The sequence below is a fragment of the Peromyscus eremicus genome, chromosome 16_21 (assembly GCF_949786415.1).
Source record: "Peromyscus eremicus chromosome 16_21, PerEre_H2_v1, whole genome shotgun sequence".
NCBI lineage: Eukaryota > Metazoa > Chordata > Mammalia > Rodentia > Cricetidae > Peromyscus > Peromyscus eremicus.
This window is the reverse complement of record NC_081432.1, coordinates 5,713,671-5,734,887: the sequence shown is the minus strand read 5'-3', so window position 1 is coordinate 5,734,887 and position 21,217 is coordinate 5,713,671. Positions and strand designations below refer to the sequence as shown.

At 50.3% G+C, this 21,217-nt stretch overlaps 1 protein-coding gene across 8 annotated transcripts in view; it reads right to left on the bottom strand.

The window, feature by feature from the left end:
- Positions 1-8,298: 8,298 nt before the first annotated feature.
- Positions 8,299-21,217, bottom strand: part of C16_21H6orf89 (chromosome 16_21 C6orf89 homolog) — a 32,553-nt gene continuing 19,634 nt past the window's right edge. For all 8 annotated transcript variants that reach the window (XM_059281708.1, XM_059281710.1, XM_059281709.1 and 5 more), the window contains 5 exons: positions 16,499-16,653; positions 16,246-16,385; positions 13,694-13,823; positions 11,516-11,639; positions 8,299-8,475 (listed from right to left, as the gene is read on the bottom strand). In XM_059281708.1, the coding sequence (XP_059137691.1) occupies positions 8,381-8,475; positions 11,516-11,639; positions 13,694-13,823; positions 16,246-16,385; positions 16,499-16,653 (644 nt within the window). In that variant the 3' untranslated portion in view covers positions 8,299-8,380. The remainder of the gene's footprint in view (positions 8,476-11,515; positions 11,640-13,693; positions 13,824-16,245; positions 16,386-16,498; positions 16,654-21,217) is intronic.

Here is a 21,217-nt window from a genome sequence, read left to right as displayed (position 1 = left end):
AGCAACACAGACCAGCCAGAAGGACCAAAATCCAAACGTGGACGTCACCAAGTGCTGACAGAGACTGAGAGCAACAAAACTTCTCATTGCTTGGGCAAGAGTTAATGCACAGACTCGTGACTGATCAGAGTTCTGAGCCCCTGCTGAGATCTCCAAGGCTCAGGGCACATTGCAGATGGGGGAGGGGGGACAGAGCGTAAGAGCTGCAGGGTGGACAGGAGGGCTGGGAAACGCTGTCCTTCGGGCATGACGTAGCCACTGAACTCACCACAGCAGCTGTAGTCAAACCCTGCCGAAGCTGGGGCCTGTCACTGTTTCATCATGGGTGAGGGAGGGCCTAACAAGGCCTCACCCGTCCCTGAAGAGCTGTGTTAGCAGTTTATAGTTGCTGGGGCGGGGGTCATTTCTTCATCTGGGCAGCTAATGGCAAGCTGTCCACATGTCACTAAAGAACCCCCTAGCCATGCTTTATATAGGCAACCCTAATCAAAACAATAACAAAGTACATGAAAGTGGGTGGGAACTCATAGGAAGAAGAGATTGTTGGGAACAGAGTAAAAATGATCAAAAGGCATCATATATGTGCATGGAATTGTCAAAGATTTAAAGAAAAAACAACCTCCTCTCATTGTTAGTGAGAATGCAGGACGGCTATAACCACTTGGTAAGAAGATCTGATGGCTTCATAAAAATCCATTGGTAGAGCCCTTGCCTAGCAAGCACAAGGCCCTCGCTTCAGTCCTCAGCTCCAGAAAAAAAAAAAATAAAAAAAATAAAAATAAATAAATAAATAAATTCACGATGTATGCTCTTACTGTAGAACTAACAATTGTACACCCAAGTGAACTGGAAATGTGTCCACACCAAACTAGCACATAGCACATCCTAGCAGCTTTATAACTGCTCAAACCTAGAGGCAGCCAAGAACGCCCACCAGTAGATGCGCTGGGACGTCTCGGCAGTGGAGTGCACAACAATGGGGCTGGAGTCCTCAGGACATGCTACTGGTCAGAAGCAGGGGCTGAGAGCAAAGTGCAGGGGCAGGAGGTAGCCAGGACCACTGTGGACATGGGAAGTAAGAGGGCTTCAGAGCATCAGTGGTGAAGGGGAGAAGCTGAGGGAAGGAGATGGGAGGGAGGGATTCAAGACACACGCAAATGCTCTCAAAGGCTAAGATTAGCACTGAACAGGCTACCTCCCTTCCCTTCAACATGGAATCAAGTGCTAATTGGGGCCAGAGGTGTTAGTTAACATGTTTAGTTCTGAGTAAGCGAATCAGTTATCACTGTGGAGTGCAATGATTTCGGAAGAACGCACATCAGGGTGGTAATAAGCAATAACACCCATTTTGCACAAACAAATACTTAACACCAAGCTTCTCAGTGTATAATGCCAACAGTCGCTCTGCAGGCTGTGGGTCACCAACAGCGGAACGGCTGGATTAACGGACGGACGGACGGGCGCACAGCCACACCACCAAGTATTAACCATGAGGAAGGATGAGGGAGAGCCAGGCTGGCAGCCCTAGGGGAACTCCCTCTGTGGGGAGCTGAGCACAGGGCACAGGAGGAAGCTTCTACTTTGAGGGGCCGGTGATGTGGCCCAGATGGTACAGTGCTCACCTGGCATGTGAGAAGCCTTAGGTTTGGTCCTAGGTATTGTGGTCCCTGACTAAATCGCAGTACTCTGGAAGAGAAGGCAGGAGGATCGGAAATTCAAGATCGTTTTTTTGGCTACATTAAGAGTTCAAGGCCAGCCTGGATTACATGAGACCATCTTTAAAAAAAAAAAAAAAAATCCAGGCAGGCAGATCTCTGTGAGTTCGAGGCCAGACTGGTCTACAGAGTGAGTTCCAGGAAAGGCTCCAAAGCTACACAGAGAAACCCTGTCTCGGAAAAAAAAAAAAAAATCCATATGATAAAGCAATGCCCCTCCCCCATCTTTATGACAATGATCAGAGCCCATGAAAAAACTATGAAAGGATCCACAGCAGGGCATGGCTGTGCACACAGCTTAGCAGGGGAAGTTGAGGGGTAATGTGGGGAGAAGGGAAAGGACATGGCAAGTAGTAAGAAAAATGAAATAAGATGGCCTTGAGGCTGGGCATGGTGGTGCACGCCTATAATCCCAGCATTTGGGAGCCAGAGGCAGGCAGAGTTCTGTGAGTCAGAAGCCAAGCCTGGTCTGCATAGTAAGTTCCAGAACAGCCGGGGCTACATAGAGATCTTGTCTCAAAACAACAATGAAGAAAAGAAGAAAAGAAGGGCCTGGAGAGATGGCTCAGAGGTTAAGAGCACTGGTTGCTCTTCCAGAGGTCCTGAGTTCAATTCCCAGCAACCACATGTGGCTCACAACCATCTACAATAAGATCTGAAGCCCTCTTCTGGCATGCGGGCATACATGCAGCCAGAGCACTCATACCTAAAATATATAAATAAATAAAATTTAAAAAAAGGGAGAAGATATGACCCTGTTATGCATTTATATAAAAAATAATATATAATTTATACACATACATGAATACAACATACATGAATACACACACACACACACACACACACACACACACACAAGCCACCTTAAGTTAATGGTGTGCCTGTTGTCTGGTGGCAGGTAGACTGAGCCAGCAGGGTTTGGGGTCTCCACTTGTGCCACAGGTGAAATGCCACTCTGAGTGTGGCACCCTCGAGGGCATGTGGTCACAAAAGGTTCTGTGTGGCTGCCTGGTGAGGACAAAGGACTCTTGGCTCATTGGAATTGAATTGAAAATCTGAGTAAAACGCAAGGATGGGAGGGAGAGCCCTGAGAACTGAGACCCTGGAACTTGAGGGGTAGCGGATGAGAGCCCGTGGCAGAGGCCACAGGAGGAGCGAGGCAAAGGGTGCAAGGGCAGGAGAGAGAAGCCAAAGCCAGCCAGAGGCCCCGGGGGAGCGTCACAGACCGGCCTCAATTGTCTGCTCACCATCCATCCACTTCCCGGGAAAAGAGAAAAATGGGAAAATTAAAGGACACCAAGAACAGGGAAGTTCTTACCAAGCAACATACATACTTTTAATTGCAAAAAGTAAATTCCATTATACAAAACTTTAGTTCACATCCATTCTTTCCCTGGTGCAGTCCTCCCACGTCTGTAGGATACTAAATTACTGTCAACACTCTGGAGCCGTGGTCCTCAACCTTCCTGATGCTGCGACCCTTTAATACAGTTCCTCGTGCTGTGGTGACCCCCAACTATAAAACTGTTTTCATTGCTACTTCGTAACTAATTTTGCTACTGTTACGAATCATAGTATAAATATCTGATATGCAGAAGGTCTTAGGCGACCCCTGTGAAAGGGTCACGTGACACCCCAAAGGGGTTGTGACCCACAGGTTGAGACCCACTGCTCTGCAGGATGCCGTGGCTAGGACAGGTGAATGCCTCTCTCCTCATACGGCCCACCCAGATGCCACATCATGATTCTCTAGACTGCACTGGTCCCTGAAGACAGCAGGAAGAGGCTGTGTTGGGGCATCCCTGGCTACCTTGTGCCTTTCCTTCCTTACCCTGAGCATCTGTGTTTGTTCTTTCCACAGGGTCAGGGAGACCGAGAGGGAGGGGTAAAAGGCCACCGCCGGCCCGTTTCTGGGGAGAACTGTGGACAGATGTGGAAGGCAAGCTGCCTTGGTGAGACAGGCTTCTTTGGAAACGCCTGTGTCCACTGGGTCCTGAACCAAGCGCAGCTTGAGGGAGGAGCGCCGTGGAGTAAAGATGGCTGCCCAGGAGGACCCCACCCCAGAGTGGCTGTGGTGTAATGAAGTAACGCCTAGTACGAAGCAGATGTTGACTCCCCAATTTGTTTGAAACTCAAAACGCAGCAGGGTGGGGTCCCCTTCTCTGCAGGGTGCTGGCAGCTGTGGCTCTTGGACTAGTGACCACTGCCTGCCTGACAGGCTCTGAGCGGAGGCGGAAGGGTCCCTGCTTGGTTATGTAACATTCTTTTACCCGGCTTGGCTTCGAGAGTCTGGACATTCCAGTCTCCAGAGGGAGAAAAATGACGGATGTAGTTAGCACTAATGCTGAAATTATGCAGGGCAAGGAAACCAGACACGGAGGGGCCTGGACAGCGGACAAGCTGGCTGCAGGGCTTCTCCAGAGCCCAGACTTGAAGTCACACGGTGCTCAGGCAAGCTGGCTTGGGCACAGAGTGAGCACCTGTCCATCTCCCTGCTGTGCTCTTCTGGAAGAAGCTGCTGGGTACTGGAGACTAGGTGAGGACAGGCTGCCTGCCTGGGCCTTGTTTCACGTCTGCCACACGGCTGTCTCCAGGAGCACCTGTAGCTCCCCCGAGGACATGCATGGGTTCTGAAGTACCACGGTAAAGCACATCCCTTAGTCCCTGGCTGGGAGGTGGGTGAGCCCCCTCCCTCCCCCCATGGCCTAGCCTCAGCTGGGCAAGGAGCCGCTGACACTTGAGCAGTCGCTGTGGAAACGACAGGCTGAGCACACCCAGACCACGGGAGCAAGGCTGAGGTCACCTGTGGGGAAGGAACGGGATACTGGCTTTCAAAGCAACACTCTGAAACACTCCGGCCTCTGCTAGGTTTTGGAAGAAGGGAATAGAAAACTTGAGAACTGAAAAACAAGTGATGCAACTCCAAAGGGACCCACAACTGGAACTGGACACACATCTGGAAACGCAGTGATGGGAAAATGGCTGGATGCAGTTGTGCTCCAGCTACTGACTATCAGGAATGAGTTTTCACATGGGGAGGGAAAGGGACACAAGGCGGATTTTTATATAAAGACTGTGTGGTGAGATTCTTTCCTCCAACGTCTTCCTGAACGCCTGGAAAGCAAATCCCATGGAGCTCTGTGGGGCTGACCTTCCAGGTCGGTCTCCCACACCAGTGGGGCATGCCCACAAGCCAAGGGCACGCTTTCCGGGTGGAGTTACCTGCCACCTGCCAGTAACTTCCTGTTCTAGCCTCAGTTTCTTTCCTTGTGACAGGGATCTGGCCCTACTTCCCAGGACTCCGTGAAGGCTAAGGGGTAGTGTGTGCAGCCCGAGGGGCACTGGAGGCTGGAATGACCTGGATGTTACTCTTTTCTTGTAGAAAATGAACCACGGAACTCCAGCACTTGGGAGACAGAGACAGGCAGATCTCTGTGCGTTGATGCCAACTTGTTCTACACAGTGAGTTTCAGGCCAGCCAGGGCTACACAGGAAGACCCTGTCTTCAACCAACCAACCCACCCACCCCACCCCCGAATTTGCTCTGAATTGCACCAAACAGGTGAATTCTAGTGTCACAAGGCTCTGCCACTCCCTCTCCTTAAGATCCAGAGTGGGGTGAGGACAAGCCTGCCTCTTCCACAAACGACAACAGCTCTGGTGTCCACTCAAGAGCCGACCGTGTGAGCTCCAGCCACTTGGACTCAATCGCTTCAAAGAATACTTGCCTCCCCAGAGAGCCGATTTCTAGGGCCTGGAGTCCCACAAAAAAATGAACCTAACTCACACAGACAGAGGTCACCATGTCACTGTCTAGTAACCACTTCCTAACCTGCCCCATGCCTGGTTTGCACTGGCACCTGAGGTGAGCTGGTTAGACGGGTCCCGGCCTTCCCAATGCCAGCTCCTCTTGCTGACCCTCACCCTCCTGTCCACACCACCACACGTGCAGAGGGGCCTTTGCTGCTTCTGTCTCCAGGTCTCCAGCTGGCTGAAGAAAACCCACTGGCAGCCCCAGTCCTTCCTGCAGGACTCCAGAATTCCTTGAGGTGAGCAACTTCTGTGCAGTAGTTAAGAGCAGAAAAGCCTTCGAGGGTCTCTCCCTTGCCTGCACAAGTCTCAGCTGAAGTGCACGCGCGCGTGCATGAGCACACACACACACACACACACACACACACACACACACAGCCTAGGCCAACCCAGGCAAGGTTTCCTTGATTTCAGCTCGAGCTCTTTTCTGGACTCCAGAGGTAAACACGGAGTCACACATCGAAAGAACACCAGGTTCTAGACTGCAACAGTGGTTCTGAACCTCTGAGCCTCCTCTCCAAGGATTCAGAACTCCTCTCCAAGTTTCAGAGGGCTCTGGAGGCCCCGGACCTGAGTGTAAGCCCGCCCACACGCACCAGGGGAAGTACTGTGGAAGCTCAGAGCTGACCTCTCACGGTCCTCGGAATCCTAGCTGCTAAGCAGTGGGACTTCTGTGTGTACAAAGATCTGTTTTTCCTCCACTGGCCACACAAAGGCTCCATTCTCTCAGGGAAAGCTCCCTCAGATGCAGTTCATACGTTAGCCTGAGGAGGCTCTGAGCCGTTCCACCCGAGCTCTGTGAAGGCTGCTTGTCTTCCACAAACCCACAAACCACCTCAGCCTCCTCTCAGAACCCTCTTTGGTTAACCCCACATGTGCTCCCCACTGCTGTCTATGAAATGCAAGGGAGCGAGGGCCTGGGAGAAGGTACAGGGCCCCTCCAAGGATGGGGGGATCCCACAGGGGGTCACAACTTCCATCACCATAGACCGCTTTGGCCTATACAGACCTACTGTGCAGTCTTCTGACTTCTGCAATTTGGAAATAGAGGCCACCACTCAGTTTGGTTCTCCTTCATCTCTGTGAGGGATGGTCAGTGGTCAAGTACCTAGCCATGGCAATAAAGGGCCAAATAAGAGGGCAGAGGAAGCTGGGTGTAGTGGTGCACGCCTTTAACTTCAGCACTGGGGAGGTAGGGGCAGGCAGATCTCTATGAGTTCAAGGCCAGTCAGGTCTACATGAGTTCAAGGCTAGCCAGAGCCACAGTGAGAAACCCTGTCTCAAAACAAAACAAAACAAAAAAACAAAAAAGGCAGAGGAAGCAAAAAAAAGCATCCCTGCCAGGGGGTGATGACACACACCTTTAATCCCAGCATTTGGGAGGCATAGGCAGCCAGATCTCTGAGTTCGAGGCCAGCCTGGTCTACAGAGTGAGTTTCAGGACAATCAAGGCTACACAGAGAAACCTTGTCTCAAAAAAAACTAACGAACAAACAAACAAGGGGCATCCTTCTCTACATTGTTTGATGAAGACACCCCAAAGCACTCAGGGGAGCAGTAAGCACAGCAGATCACCTAGTTAGGATAGTTGTGCATCCTGACAAAACCAACATGTCACCTTGCCTCCCAATACGAAGACGGGATCACGGTAGGCCAGAGGGCCACGAAGGGAGCTGCACACTGATGGTGAACGCTTTGGCTCTGCAGCTCCTTCCCCAACCACATTACATCAGCTTTGAGGCTGCTGAAAAATATCTCTGTAGAAAGTCAGGCCTAAAGATCAAACTCAGGGAGGTGCCTGTCTCCCTCAGGCCAGCTATTCTAACTCATTCCTTCTGAAGGGGGTGGGACGCAGCAGCAGTTGACAAGGGCAGCCTCAGCGAGGGTGCTGGCCAGCTAGGGGAGGCTGAACTTCTGAGAAACTAATCTGATGGGCAGTGGAGGGAGGGGCATGGGAACCTCTAAGATTCAGAATTGTAACCCAGTCTCCAGCATCCATCACAAAGCTCCAGGAGAGGGGTTTTCCTTTTCCTCTTTGTGATGCTGAGGACTGCACTCAGCGCTTCACACACACACACACACACACACACACACACACACACACACACACACACACACACACGGCAAGCGCTCTACCACTGAGCTACATCCCTAGATCTAGATCTAGGAGGTACATTTTGGGCGGTGGGGTGGGGGGCAGGGAGAGGGTTTGAGACAGGGTCTCAATCCTTGGCAAACCTGGAACTCACTATGTAGAACAGGCTAGCCTAGAGCTCATAGATATTGGCCTGCTCCCAAGTGCTAGGATTAAAGGTATGTACCTGGTACTAGCAGGTACTTTAAAGATGCAATTCTGGCTATCTGAGCCTCCCCTACAACGGTTCCCAATTCTTTCTGCTTGTCAAACTGTAGTGATTTTTAAAGTCGGCCATGGATTTCCCTTTTGTACTTTTTAGTGCAGGGTGATGTGGCCAGGGAAAGAGTGGACAAACAGATCCACCTAGTGAAGGATGTGGTGTGAGCACCTATTACTGCCCCTCCACTGCCAAGAAGCCAGTAGAGGAGCCATATCCACAGCCACAGAGGGAGCCACCAGCCCATTTCCAACACCTCGGTGTCCAAAGGCCTGGGAGAAGACAAAGTGGGCAAAGCCTTGGGCAGCAGCCAGGCTGCAACCCTCCCTGAGGAATCTTGGGACAGAGATTTAGGGGTGGGGCCCTAGCCACTGTCTCCAGTGCACCCAGGGCAGGTAACTAAGCAACCAGCCCGAGGAAACTGTTGTAGCGATTTATTCCCCTCCCCACTTTTCAGCCTGGTTCTCAGCTCTTCAGGTAGTTCCCAGCGACAGCTGTTTGCTACAGTTCTGAGAGAGTGGTTCCATCGCAGATGATCAAAGGCTGGACCCCTCTGGCTACAATGTAGACCTTCCAGTCGGCAGCACCCGCATAGCCTTGGAGGAAGACAGCAACAGGAAAGAGTGAATGTCAGGGAGAGGGACACTGGCCAGAGGCACGGGTCTGAGTCCTGCTGCTCTTACAGATGGCTGCATTTGACACAAAGGCCTCTGTGCTCTCGGAAGCCTAAGGAAGTATGCCTTGCAATTACTAGTTTTCTGTGACCTGACATTCAAAGAGTCACTCCGAATGCAGACATGTTCTCCCCACCATCTCTGGACAACTGAATCACATTTTGGCTAGTCGCAAAGGCAGCCTGTTTTCAATGAGGAAACCATCGGCCACCAGCTCTCAGGCTGATTTTTTTCCCTTTCCTTTTTTTTTTTTTTTTTGGAGTGTGTGTGTGTGTGTATGTGTGTGTGTGTGTGATAGGTTGTATGTAGCCTAGGCTGGCCTCAAGCTTGGGATCCTCCTGCCTCAGCCTCTTGAATGCTAGGACTTCAGGGTGCATGTCACTATGCCCAGGTCTGGATGGGTTCTGTGGGGAACACAAGGTTATTCCTACAATAATTTGCTCCAGCACACACAGATTTCCCAACACAGCTCTGTAAACAGAGTCCTGAAGATCTGAAGATAGAGGCTTCCACAGTTCCATGACTTCTCAGAGTCTGTGTATCCTGCATACCGTGCATGAAGACAGCAGTTTCCAAAGTCCTAACTCAGAAAGCCTATTCCAGGGCCTTCTCAGGATGCTCTTGTTTCCAGCCCTGGGGTCAGGAGTGATGTGAAGAACTGTCTAGAAAACTCAGAGCCAGACCATCTGGGTGTGGGAAGGTGACCTGCTGCTGCTCCCAGGGCTGTCCTGCATGCTCTAACACTCAGCACAGTGGATCTCTTGCCGAGTGTGGGGCTACACCTGTATCCCAGCACTTGTAAGGCTGAGGCCAGCCAGGATTACACAGCCAGACCCCACCTCAAAAGGACCAGAGTCACTGTAAGTAAACAAAGACATACAGAAAAGCTGAGGTGGAGGCACGTACCTGTAATGCTAGCCCCGAGACTGAGGCAGAAGGACTACTGCAAGTCTGAAGCCAGCTTGAGCTACCTATGATAGCTAGGCCAGCCAGAACTACACAGCGAGACTGTCTGCAAAACTTCTAGTAGTAAAGAAAACTGTCTCATGCTAGCCCTCAACTGCAGTCTCCAGGATGTGACGTTGGTACCCGTCTAGACACGGAGTGCACAGAACAGGCACCAACCAATTCTTGGTGACTGAGGAAAGGTCATGTGACCATTCTGGGACTGAGCCGTGACAGTTGATGCTGTGCCCAATATTTATCATCCTTGACTATGTCTCCATTCCAGGATTCCTGGTGATCTGGAATTCCTGCCCTCCACTTCAGTTAAAGAGCATTTTAGTTAAAAAAAAAAAAAAAAAAGTCACAGAACAGCTTGTCCCAGTGCCGTTCTGACGGGTCCTGGGTGGCCACGTCACCCCCAGTTCCTCTCCTCACCAGCAGGTCTGACTCTGGTCCTGTCCTCCTGGGCAGCTGAACTGCTACCTCCAGTCCTCCCAGGGCTCCAGTCACCACCCACCCCCCACTCTCCCATGCTTGGTCTTTCCTCAGGGTCTGCCCCTCTCCTTTTTTTGAAATTAATTAACTTAGCATTGGTGTTTTGCTGCATATATGTCTGTGTGAAGGGGTCAGATCTTGGAGTTACAGACAGTTGTGAGCTGCCATGTGGTGCTGGGAACTGAACCTGGTCCTCTGGAAAAGCAGTCAGTGCTCCTGACCACTGAGCGCCCTCTCCAGCCCCATCTGCCCTCTTCTGTGCTTGCCATGTGGCTGGCCATTCAGGCTCTACCAGCCAGGAGCCTGGCGTCTGTGTTTTAGGCTGCTCTTGCCTATCAAAGCTTCCTTGGCAGCTGCCAGTCCCCTCTTCTTTTCAAACTTTCTAACTGGCATTCCGGATGCTTGTGGAACTGGAAATCTAGAATCCGGAAATGTAAGGTGCTCTAAAGCTGTCTGAACAACGGTGTTTGTGGAAAACACGACAGAGACCTATTTCAGTGTGCCCACAATTTCCAAGCCTGTTCTCTGTAACAGTCACTTCACTGCAGGAACCAGGGCCTGCTGTTCCCATGCACACATTCCCTTCTTACCGCAGTCCTGCACGGCATGGACCACTGGACCCCATTATTACTGCTCAGTCTGTCATACCCCCACCCCTACACTAAAACAAGGTTCTGAAATGGGGAGCAACACTTGGCACAATGCCAGCTCCCGGCCTTCCCCGAGGTGAGAGCGTTCTGGTACCCTGGGGCTTCTGATGGCCAATGGTAAAAGCACCCAATGGAAGCTGGCCTCAGCCTGGCAGGGGCTCCAGATCTTGTGAGGGGGGTACACACACAGGGACACCAGTGGCATCTGCTGCCACCTTTGCTTCTGCCAAGAGGACTGTTGTCAACTGACTGATCTGGAACAGACGCTGAGGATACTGGGTAGGAAGCATGGAGCCAGAACCAAGGGTGGGTCATCAGTGTGAGCCGGGTCTTGGCTGTGGGACGCACACAGAAGTGGCACCCATGTGATGGTGGCCCTTCACTTCGTGCTGTCTTATTTGTAAAACAGGTATGAAGGTTTCCTCTGACCTTGCCGTGGCTCTGGCCTGGCATGCCTGTGTCAGGCCGGGACATGACTTGATGGTGGGACACTGGGAAGGTCACTTGACTCTCATCTATAAAAGGATACATACATTCTTCTAAATAACTCCAGAACCCCTTTAGAACCCCTTCTAACTTGGAGTTGTCAGGCCCAACCTTTGACACCCTCATTCTTAGCGCTGATTGTGCACACATCTCTGATTGTGCACACATCTCCCAGTGCTACTTCACCTGTTCTCTTTAAGCACAATACATCAACTGGGTTGATAAAATGTTACTTTTGATTTAAGCAGACAGAACCATCGTATATTTTTGGTTGTGAGCCTAGCCTCTAACAGCTGAACCATCTCTCAGCCCAAAGGCTAAAACCTTCTTGATGGCAACGTGAGATGCTTAGAAATACTGCCCCGTCCTCCTGGGACCCTACGTACCAATGTCTCCAGGCTCTATCGGCATGGCCACGGACTGACAGTGTCTTCGGCATTGGAAAGGAGGGATGAGCTGCAACATGGCTTCCCCGCTGCCAACAGTGAACAAGTCATGCACCTTATGCATCTGGAGTAAAGAATGGGTGCAGGAGAAAGAAGGAGAAGAATGAGGGTTAGTGGACAAAACCCTTTACACACAATGGCTTTTTCTTTCCAGTGTGTCTGTCCTGGAACTCTATGTAGACCAGGTTAGCTTTGAACTCACAGAGATTCACCTGTCTCTGCCTCCTGAATCCTGGGATTAAAGGCATGTGCAAAAAAGCCTGGCCTTACATATGGCCTAGTAGGCTGAGCAATGAGGAAAACATGAATAATAACAAATTTCATAATTATCTCTAAAAGACAAAACAAACTAGTCTCTCCTAATCATGGCATCTCCTGGTACTGAGACCAGGGTAAAAATTTCTTCTCTGGGTTATTTATTTATTTTTAATATTTTTTATTTCATCATCTGTAAGCCTGTATGGGTACTCTTGGAGGCTAGAAACCTTGGGGTTTGAGTCCTAGGAGTTGTAAGCTGCCCAATGTCGGTGCTGGGAACTGAATTTGGATCTTTTGCAAGAGCAGAGTGTTCATAACCACTGAGCCTCTCTCCAGGCACCTATGGGTTCTTCTCAAGAGGAACTGCATGACTTACTGGGCAACATCCTCCCTCAGTGACAGCCCAGGAATGTCTCCAAGGCCATGCAGAGCCATTTTACTGGCAACCAGGGGCACAGGAGGAGGCCTCTTCTCTTGAGCTGGCTTGCAGGGAACAAGTGCCAACACTGGCGGATGCTCTGCCATCTGCAGTCCTGAAGACGACATGAGACCACCACCAGGCAGGTGCAGCCCTCACTCACAGACTCGGAGCTCAGGCTGTGCCCCTTCATGCCCAGGATGGAATGGATGACTGAGGGCCAGCTCTAGGCAACACTGAGGAATAGGAGAAGTAGGGCTGCGTAGTGACCAGACCCTACTTCTTCTCTATCCCAAGACTGACCTGGGACACTGGGCCTTGGCTTTACCAGGGCCTAGGGACCAGGAGGAGGACAGCAGGGTGGAGTAGTGAGGCTGGGCAGAAGGAAAGCTTGGGCCAGGGTGGGGATACACATGCTCTAAGAAACCAGGCTCTCAGGATCCTAGCCTTTGGGACCACTCCCTTCTCAGAACACCCCACAAGATGACTTTGATAACCATTTGAATGGCTGTATTTACTCTTCTGGCTGGACTCCTTTGTGTTCAGCAAACTGAACTTCACTTCAGTGTTCAAGTGGGAAAACTGAGATAAAGTCCCTCGCCCAAATTCTATCATAATTATGAAAATGAAATCCTACTGGGGCCCTGAGTTCTAGCTGGACAGAGCGGCCAACCCAGTGACGTCTGCAGTGAGAGCGTGGCCCCTCCCTACACTGCAGGTCTTCCCTTCAGGGCAACCCTCCCTTCTCCACACAGCCCACAGCCACTCAGCGGCAGGCAGTGCTGAAAGTCCTTCATGACAGCTCAACAAGTTGCAAGGAGCATCAGGAGGCTGCAGACACAAACCAGAGCTGGTTGAAGGCCACAGGTGGGAAACTCATTATTCAAATCAATCACAATTCTGAAACCTTCCTCAAGAAGGGACTCAACAAAAGAGCAATTCAGACCAAAGTGGACAGACCCAAACACAGAAGGGCTTCTCCCCAGCCACTGGCCCTGACCAATGGGAAGGAAGAGGTGGGACAAACACCATTCAAATGTCCCAGGCCCTCAAGTGTTGGCCTTTCCTAGTCTCTGTCGTGACTCTCTTAGTGGTGGATGGGTTTTCAAAGTTCTCCTAAAGTTGGGTTAAAGGTTTCTCTCTCAGGTTCCATTTCTCTATTTACAAAAAGAAAAGGCTGGGACTATAGTGACACACTATTCATCTACAGCCTGTCTACGCTCTGATTTGAGGTAGGAATGTCAGATCAACTTCCCACTCCTTTAAAGAGGAAAAGCAGCAGGACACAGATCTGCAGGCAAGATTTCTGGGAATGTGCCAGATGCCCGCAGTAGGGACCACCGTCAACTCACTCTCTGAGTCCACATGCAGAGAAGGCCTCCATCGCTCAACCCATATCCCACAGGGGGAAAGAGCGAGCCAGATCCTGCCAACACCCTTACCTTGCTGCCCACCACGGGTTCCGGGTGGACCAGGAAGCACTTCTTTAAGGAAGCATCTTTTGGAAATGGAAGTTGGGTAAAAACAGGAAAAAGCTCCCGTAAGATTTGTGATCTGTTCAGAGGTCTCCTCCTGAAAAAGTGTAAAACAGAAACAAGTCAGCAGCTAGGTTAGCCGGCCCATCTGCAGAAGGGACAGAGCGGGGTGGCCAATGGCAGCAGGTGCAGATGGGAAAGAGCTGGACTATACTTTTTGTTTTGTCTTTTTTTTTTTTTAACATTTCTTTTTTAATTTTTTATGTCTGTAGTTGGGCATGGTAGCACACACCTTTAATCCCAGCACTCAGGAGGCAGAGGAAGGTGGATCTCTGTGAGTTTGAGGTCAGCCTGGTCTGCACAGTGAACAGAACTACAAAGAGAATAGGAAGTGAATTTACTATCTCAATAAGTAAATAAAATATATGTGTCTGTGTAAGTATGCCACATGTATGTGGATGCCCCCCACAGAGGCCAGAGAGGGAGCTAACCTCCAGAGCCAGTTACAGGAAGTTATATGCTGTGGTGCTGGGAATCAAAGCCAGGTCCTCTGGAGCAGCAAGCACTCCTAACTGCTGTCTCCTCAGACCCTGTTTGGTCTTTTGGGGACAGAGTCCCATGGATCCCAGCTGGCTTCCTATTCCTATTGTAGCTGAGGATAATAACCTTTATCTGATCCTCCTGCCTCCACAGTCCAGTGCTGGGATTACTGGCATTTGTCATCTTACCCAGCAGGATCATGTCTTAGGTATTAGATCCATGATGACAGTCACGCAGAACTGATGAACTGTACCACACATGCTCACCAAGAAACGCCCTCTAGGTAGTTATGTGTATGGGTGGAATGTTAAGTTCCAGCTGAAGCTATACAGAAAATGAGAATCCTCTAATTCCACTTTGGAAAAGGAGCTGGAGTAACAGCAGGCTAGAGGCAGGGGAAGGAGAATGGGACAAAAAGCATGACTTTCCTTTGTGGCAGAGTGGGGACAGTGGGCAGCCCGAGCAGCCTGTTAAGGAACTTAAAGAAAGGCGGGGGCTGGGGAGATGGCTCAGCGGGCAACCTGAGCTTGACCTCTGGAGCTCATCAAGTGGCGGGGAGAATCAACTTCTGAGAGCTGTCCTCTGACCCCACAACTGAGGAGGGCCTAGAGAGGGCTCACAGGTTACGAGCTTATTCTCTTCTTTCAGAGGACCTGAGTTCGGTTCTCAGAGCTCATGCAGAGTGGCTCACAAGCACCTGGAACTCCAGGTCTAGAGGATCTGATTCGTCTGGCCTCGGAGGGCACTTGTACTCACAGGTATACCCCCTCCCATACACACAATATAAAATAATAAAAACAAGTCTAAAAGAGATGGCTCAGTGCATGAAGGCACCCGCTGCCATGTTTGGTGTCTTTTTGAGTGTGGGTCCTGGAAGCCACATGGTAGAAGGAGAGAAATGACTGTTGAACATTGTCCTCTGACCTCTATGTACATGCTATGGCACTCAAGTATCCCCCCTTCTCTCTCACATCTAAATCACGTAATAAAGACTAGAAACGGACGGCAGAGGCACTGAGAACTGTCCAGCGCAGGGGCTGGTGTGCTGACTCAGGCGGCACAGGCATCTATCCGCTGCCAGGCCTGTCACCTTAGCTCCATCCCAGGACCCGGATGATGGACGGTGAGAACTGCCTTCTACAAGCTGGCCTCTGACCTCCCACACATACATGATAGCATGAGCACTCACACACAGGCACACAATAAACGAATGAATGTAATAAACATTTTTAGATGTAAAAAGTATTTTAGAAAGAAGTTATCCAACAAAACCCTAAAGTGCAATTTTAATTTTCCTTTGAACCAGTTCTCCACGGAAGCTGGCTCTTCTTTCTTGCCAGAGGGAGCCTTAGCCTTACGGAATGGCCCATGTTTTCTGTAGGACACAAGAAGGAACTGGAAAGCAAACAGGTTTCCATCGTGAGTGAGCTTGGCAACCAGCGTAACCTGGCTGAATCTAATCTTCTAATCCTAAAAGTGGCTGAGAATTCCCGCTTTGCGCCGTGGCTGTGGATGCAGCTCTTCTATCTGCTAAGCTTTCTCTTCAGCCCTCAACCTCCTGACCCTCTCCTTAGAGCCAATGTTAAGCAGCTGCAATCGGTTCCTGACTGAATGAGAACGTCCCTCCTAGCCTCAGGTATCGGCACTGTTCGGGGAGGCTTAGGAAGCTGGCCTTGCCTGACGTGTCACTCTGAGCTTAAAGACTGTCTGCTGGGGACAGGTGACGGACTCTTATTCCTCTGGAAAAACAGGCCCAAACACACACTGGTCACAGTGTTCTATCACAGCAACAGGAAAGTAGCTAATGCATGAGCTTCTGCATGGCAGCAGACTGACAGGCAGAGACCCTGTTCTCTTCCTCCCTGCACTGCACGGCAGGCTGACTTGAAGACGTGCTGCTCAGATCTATGGTACTCTCACTGCTTTGACACCTGCCCTGCCCCTTCCTCACACGCAAGCTAAGCACCTTTCAGACTCACCATGGGTAAGAAAACGGGAACCACCTCTCAGGAAAGCAGCGCCACCACTTGGTGAGAAACCCCTCAGTGAAGCCCTCTGTGGCTTCAGGGTACTGGCATGAGAAATGCTGAATCTCTGAAGACAACAGAGGCTGTCCTGTCTTGGTGACACAGAAAGACACAGAAGACCACAGTGAGTCACCACAGCTTTGCAGGGCTTGATCCTACCTTTTATGGGCAGGCTGTTCACAGGAAAACCTGGCTTCTTGCCTACCTTGATCACCAGAGGACGGAGTCTCTCAAAAGTCTTCGGCGTGTCCTCTGGGAGCGTTACTTTGAGGGGTAACATCTGCGCACAGCCAGTGCAGTTGGCAGGGATGGGCTCCGACTCGTTCTGCTCACAGTCACTTGATGACCAGGGGTCCAAGTCTGCGAGAGGAAAGAGAGGGCAGACGGGTGCAGAGGGACAGCGGGGAGCCCAGCAGCCCAGAACAAAAGCAGACAGGGAGTACCAGTTCCCTCTGGAGACCTCCACCAGCAGGTCTGGAGGACAGGGTTCTGGGAAGGAGAGGCACTAAACTCTGCATGCTTTCCTATACTTTGTGGAAAGAATCTTTTAACACGTACATGCATGTCCTCAATCAAATCACTCAGCAGAGCATAACAGTTGCAACAAGCATTCAGTTACACAGTTCTTCTGTCTCAACCCTGGACCTGGCATGTCTGAACGTCTCCAGCCCAGGGTGGGCAGTACACAGGTACTCCCACACCAGGAGGCTCCTGATGCATGCCCACACCCTGGTGTGGTCCTAGACCCTCGTTCTTATGCACCCCCGTGGAGGCCAGGATGACTCTGGGAAGGAAGAGTGAGGTGAGGGTCACTCTAAGGCAGAAGGGATGGAGACTTCTCTGGCTATTTTTGGTGGACAGTGGGTTGCCTCTGCCCATAAGACAGCGCTCCACCTCAACTCAGAAGGGATGTGCTACTACCAATTGCTGCTTCCAGCTCCAGGGCTCACAATGTGGTCAGAATGGGAGTCCCAGACCCAAGCGTTAAGTGCCAGCCAGCTGCCTGGCACCACTCCCTGGCTTCTCTCAGAGGGTCCTGTATCCACCACCTCTTTTTTCTCACTCCTAGCCTATTGCATTATTTCCTGTTTACTTCCAATTCTATGTTCTCTAAGAGCATGTTTCCAAAATGTTTCACAAGACGGTTCTGAGAGATCCTAGAACCAAAGGTGGCGGAGTCACAGTCAGCTTCTTAAACCAATACATGCACATGGCAAACTGTTTGAGTCAGTGTATTCCAGGATAGCTTAAGCTACACAGAGAAAACCTATCTAAAAACAACAACAAAACAAAACAAAAAACAAAACCACTCCCCACAGAAGTCCTCTGAGACAGACAGGCAGCACACAGAGTTCTCTCGAAGGCAGAAGTGGGTTCAGGGTCCTCACCAGGAGGGACTGCACTGGGCACTCCCTGTCCCCTGCATCACCCACCACACAGAGAACCTGGCTTTCCCTGGGAGAGACCTCCACTTCCAGGGCTCTTAGGTTGATGATACACCTTTCCTGTGAGGGGCCTCTCCCCTTCAGGGCCCTCCAGGGCCACCTGTTTACATGGCCATAGGGGGCTGCCAAGTTGGACATTTTTCTCCCCTTCTGGAATAATTTCTATCTTTCTTTCTTTCTTTTTTTTTTTTTTTTCCCTTTTTTCCCCCGAGACAGGGTTTCACTGTCCTGGAACTCTGTCTGTATAACTGGTGTCTGAAGGGGCCAGAAAAGGGTGTCAGATCCCCTGGAACTAAAGTTAGAGAGGTTGTGAGCCGCCCTATGTAGGTGCTGGGAATTGAACCTGGATCCTCTGAAAGAGCAGCAAGTGCTCTTAACCAATGAACCATCTCTATAGCACTTGTTTTTTGTTTTATTCTTCTTTGTTTTGAGATAAGATCCTTCTATGTAGCCTTGGCTGTCCTGAAGCTTATTATGTAGATCAGGCCGGTCTCGAACTCAAGAGATCCACCTGACCTGCCTCCGGAGTATTGAGATTAAAGGTGTGTGCCACACTACTCTCCCTCACACTTTTGAAGACAAGGTTGTACTATGTGGCTCTGGCTGGCCTGGAACTTGCTGTATAGACCAGGTTGGCCTTAATCTCACAGAGACATGCGCCACCACCATGCCTGGTCTTTTTTTTTTTTTTTTAAATGTGCATTGGTGTTTTTTCCATGGGTGCCAGGTCCTCTGGAACTGGAGTAACAGACAGGTGTGAGCTGCCATGTGGGTGCTGGGGACTGACCCTGGGTCCTCTGGAAGAGCAATGAGTGCTCTTAACCACTGAGACATCTCTCCAGCCCCACCACCACCACCACCCTTGTGTTTTAAAGACAATGTCTTACCAGGCTGGTGGGATGGCTTGGGTTAAAAGTGGTTTTGGCACAAGCTTAATAGAATGTGAGCTCACTCCTCAACGCCATGAACGCCATGGTAGGAGAGAACTGGCTCCGGAGAGCTGTTCACTGATCTTCACCTGTGCACTGTGGCACCCACACGCACACAAAAAACAAGTAAGTAAATGACCAATACTTAAAAAAAAAGAATATCTTACCATGTAGCCCAGACTGGCCATGGCCTTTAACTGTGATACTTCTGCTTCTGCCTCCCAAGTGCTGGGATTATAGTTATGTCTGGCTCCAAGATTATACAGTACAGGAATAATAGTACATGATATAAAGATACGTGTATACGAACACCCCACATTGTAGTGGCAAAACAAAATGTGGAAACTAGCTAAATTATAGGATGGTACAAAACATAAAGCCCTTCAAAAGTATTGAAGGGGTTGAACAGCACCCCCATTCCTGTCCTGGACTTGGAAACTGTATCTTTGCAAAGATAGTTACGATGGGGTCACATTGATGTAGAGTGGGCCTTGAGTCCAGTCTGATCGATGTCCGTACAGGAGGAGGGCACAGAAAACCAGAGGAAAGACAACATGTGACGATGGAGGCAGCCAGTGAGCAGAGCACAAGCAAGGAAAGGCAAAGCTGCTCCCAGCAGCAGCAGCAGCTGGAAGGACTACAGGGCTGTGGACGGGGCACAGTCCTCCCAATATTTCATCTCAGAGTCCTCGATCCCAAGTCAGGGCTGTGGACAGAGCACAGTCCTCCCAATATTTCATCTCAGAGTCCTCGATCCCAAGTCAGGGCTGTGGACAGAGCACAGTCCTCCCAATATTTCATCTCAGAGTCCTCGATCTCAAGTCAGGGCTGTGGACGGAGCACAGTCCTCCCGATACGTCATCTCAGAGTCCTCGATCCCAAGTCAGGGCTGTGGACAGAGCACAGTCCTCCTGATACTTCGTCTCAGAGTCCTCGATCCCAAGTCAGGGCTGTGGACAGAGCACAGTCCTCCTGATACTTCATCTCAGAGTCCTCGATCCCAAGCTCTGTGGTTTTGAGCCACCCAAGCTGCCACACTTTGTTTTGGTAGCATTCGAAATTAACAGTGTAAAATAAAACAAAACAAAAACAAACAAACAAACAAACAATCAAAAAAGAAATTAATAGTGTGTCTAGGTAACAGTACTATATACATAAAGTTTTTTATGTAAACATGACCCAAGAAGGATCAAATATACGCATATATTTGTGTAAAAAAAGTGTTTTTTTAGGCCAAGTGTGGAAGTACATGCCTGTAGTAATCCTAGCACTTGGGAGGCTAAGGTAAGAATATCATGCTGGGCAGTGGTGGCCCATGCCTTTAACCCAGCACTAGGGAAGCAGAGGCAGGCACATCTCTGTGAGTTCAAGGCCAGCCTGGTCGACAGAGTGAGTTCCAGGACAGACACCAAAACTACACAAAAAAACCCTGTCTCAAAAACCAACCAACCAAACAAACAAACAAAAAACTAAGCTAAAAAAGAGTATCATGAAGGGAACCAGGTGGTGATGGTGCACACCTTTAATCCCAGCACTTGGGAGGCACAGGCTGGTAGACTTGAGTTCAAGGCTAGCCTAGTCTACACAAGGAATTTCAGGTCAACCAAAGATACACAGAGAGTCCCTGTCTCAAAAAAAGAAAAAGAAAAAAAATGTTTTAATTGCTTCTCAGCCTTTTGGCTCAGATCATGTATAAAAATAGTCTGAATTTATTTTGTATTATTGTTTATGTGTGTGTGCATGACACATGTGCGGGCATGCCTGCCACAGAGTGCATGCAGAGGCAGGAGGGCAACTTGACAGAGTGAGTTCTCTCCTTCTACCTTCATGTAGGTTCTGGGATCAAACTCAGGTTGACAGCAGGGCGAGGCGAGGCGAGGCGAGGCGAGGCGAGGCGAGGCGAGCATCTTCACCCTCTGAGCCCGTTTGCCAGCCCAGCGTACTTCCCTTAAAAACACAATCTTAGGTCTCTTCATGGGGTTTATACTCATTAGGTATCTCCCAGGGAAGGTGTCTTTGGAGATCAGGGACACTTAAGGAAGGTTATCAACTGAGCCTGAGTCTCTGCTAAGGTAGGCCCAAGTGGCCCCTGACAGGAGCAGGGGCAGATGCCAGACTGGTGGCCAGCAAAGCAAGGGGGGTGACAAGGGGAAGGGCCAGGTAACACAGCTTGCCCACATCATGAGGGAGAGTTACATTTGCTTCCTACAGAGCCCTGAGATCACTGAGGAGGAATGTCAGCCATGGATTGGTGGTGATTATGGCGGTGACAGGGCATGGAGGTGCAGGCTTCTCACCCCACAGCATCCCAACAGCATGGAGATGTGGTCAGCCTCCAGCTGGCCCTCAACCTCTCCACACAGAGGCTTTGATGACGTGTCCTCTGTAACAGTGACAGGAAACAGTGGGAAAATGCCAGCAGCAGCAGCCAGGGCACCAAGCCACCCTGGCTCAGAACCTTCCTTCAGCTCCTAAAACGCTGCTCTGTCTCTTCCCAGCCTCTGGTTCCCACCCACTTGGTCTGCAGCAACAAGGGAAGGCAGGCACTTA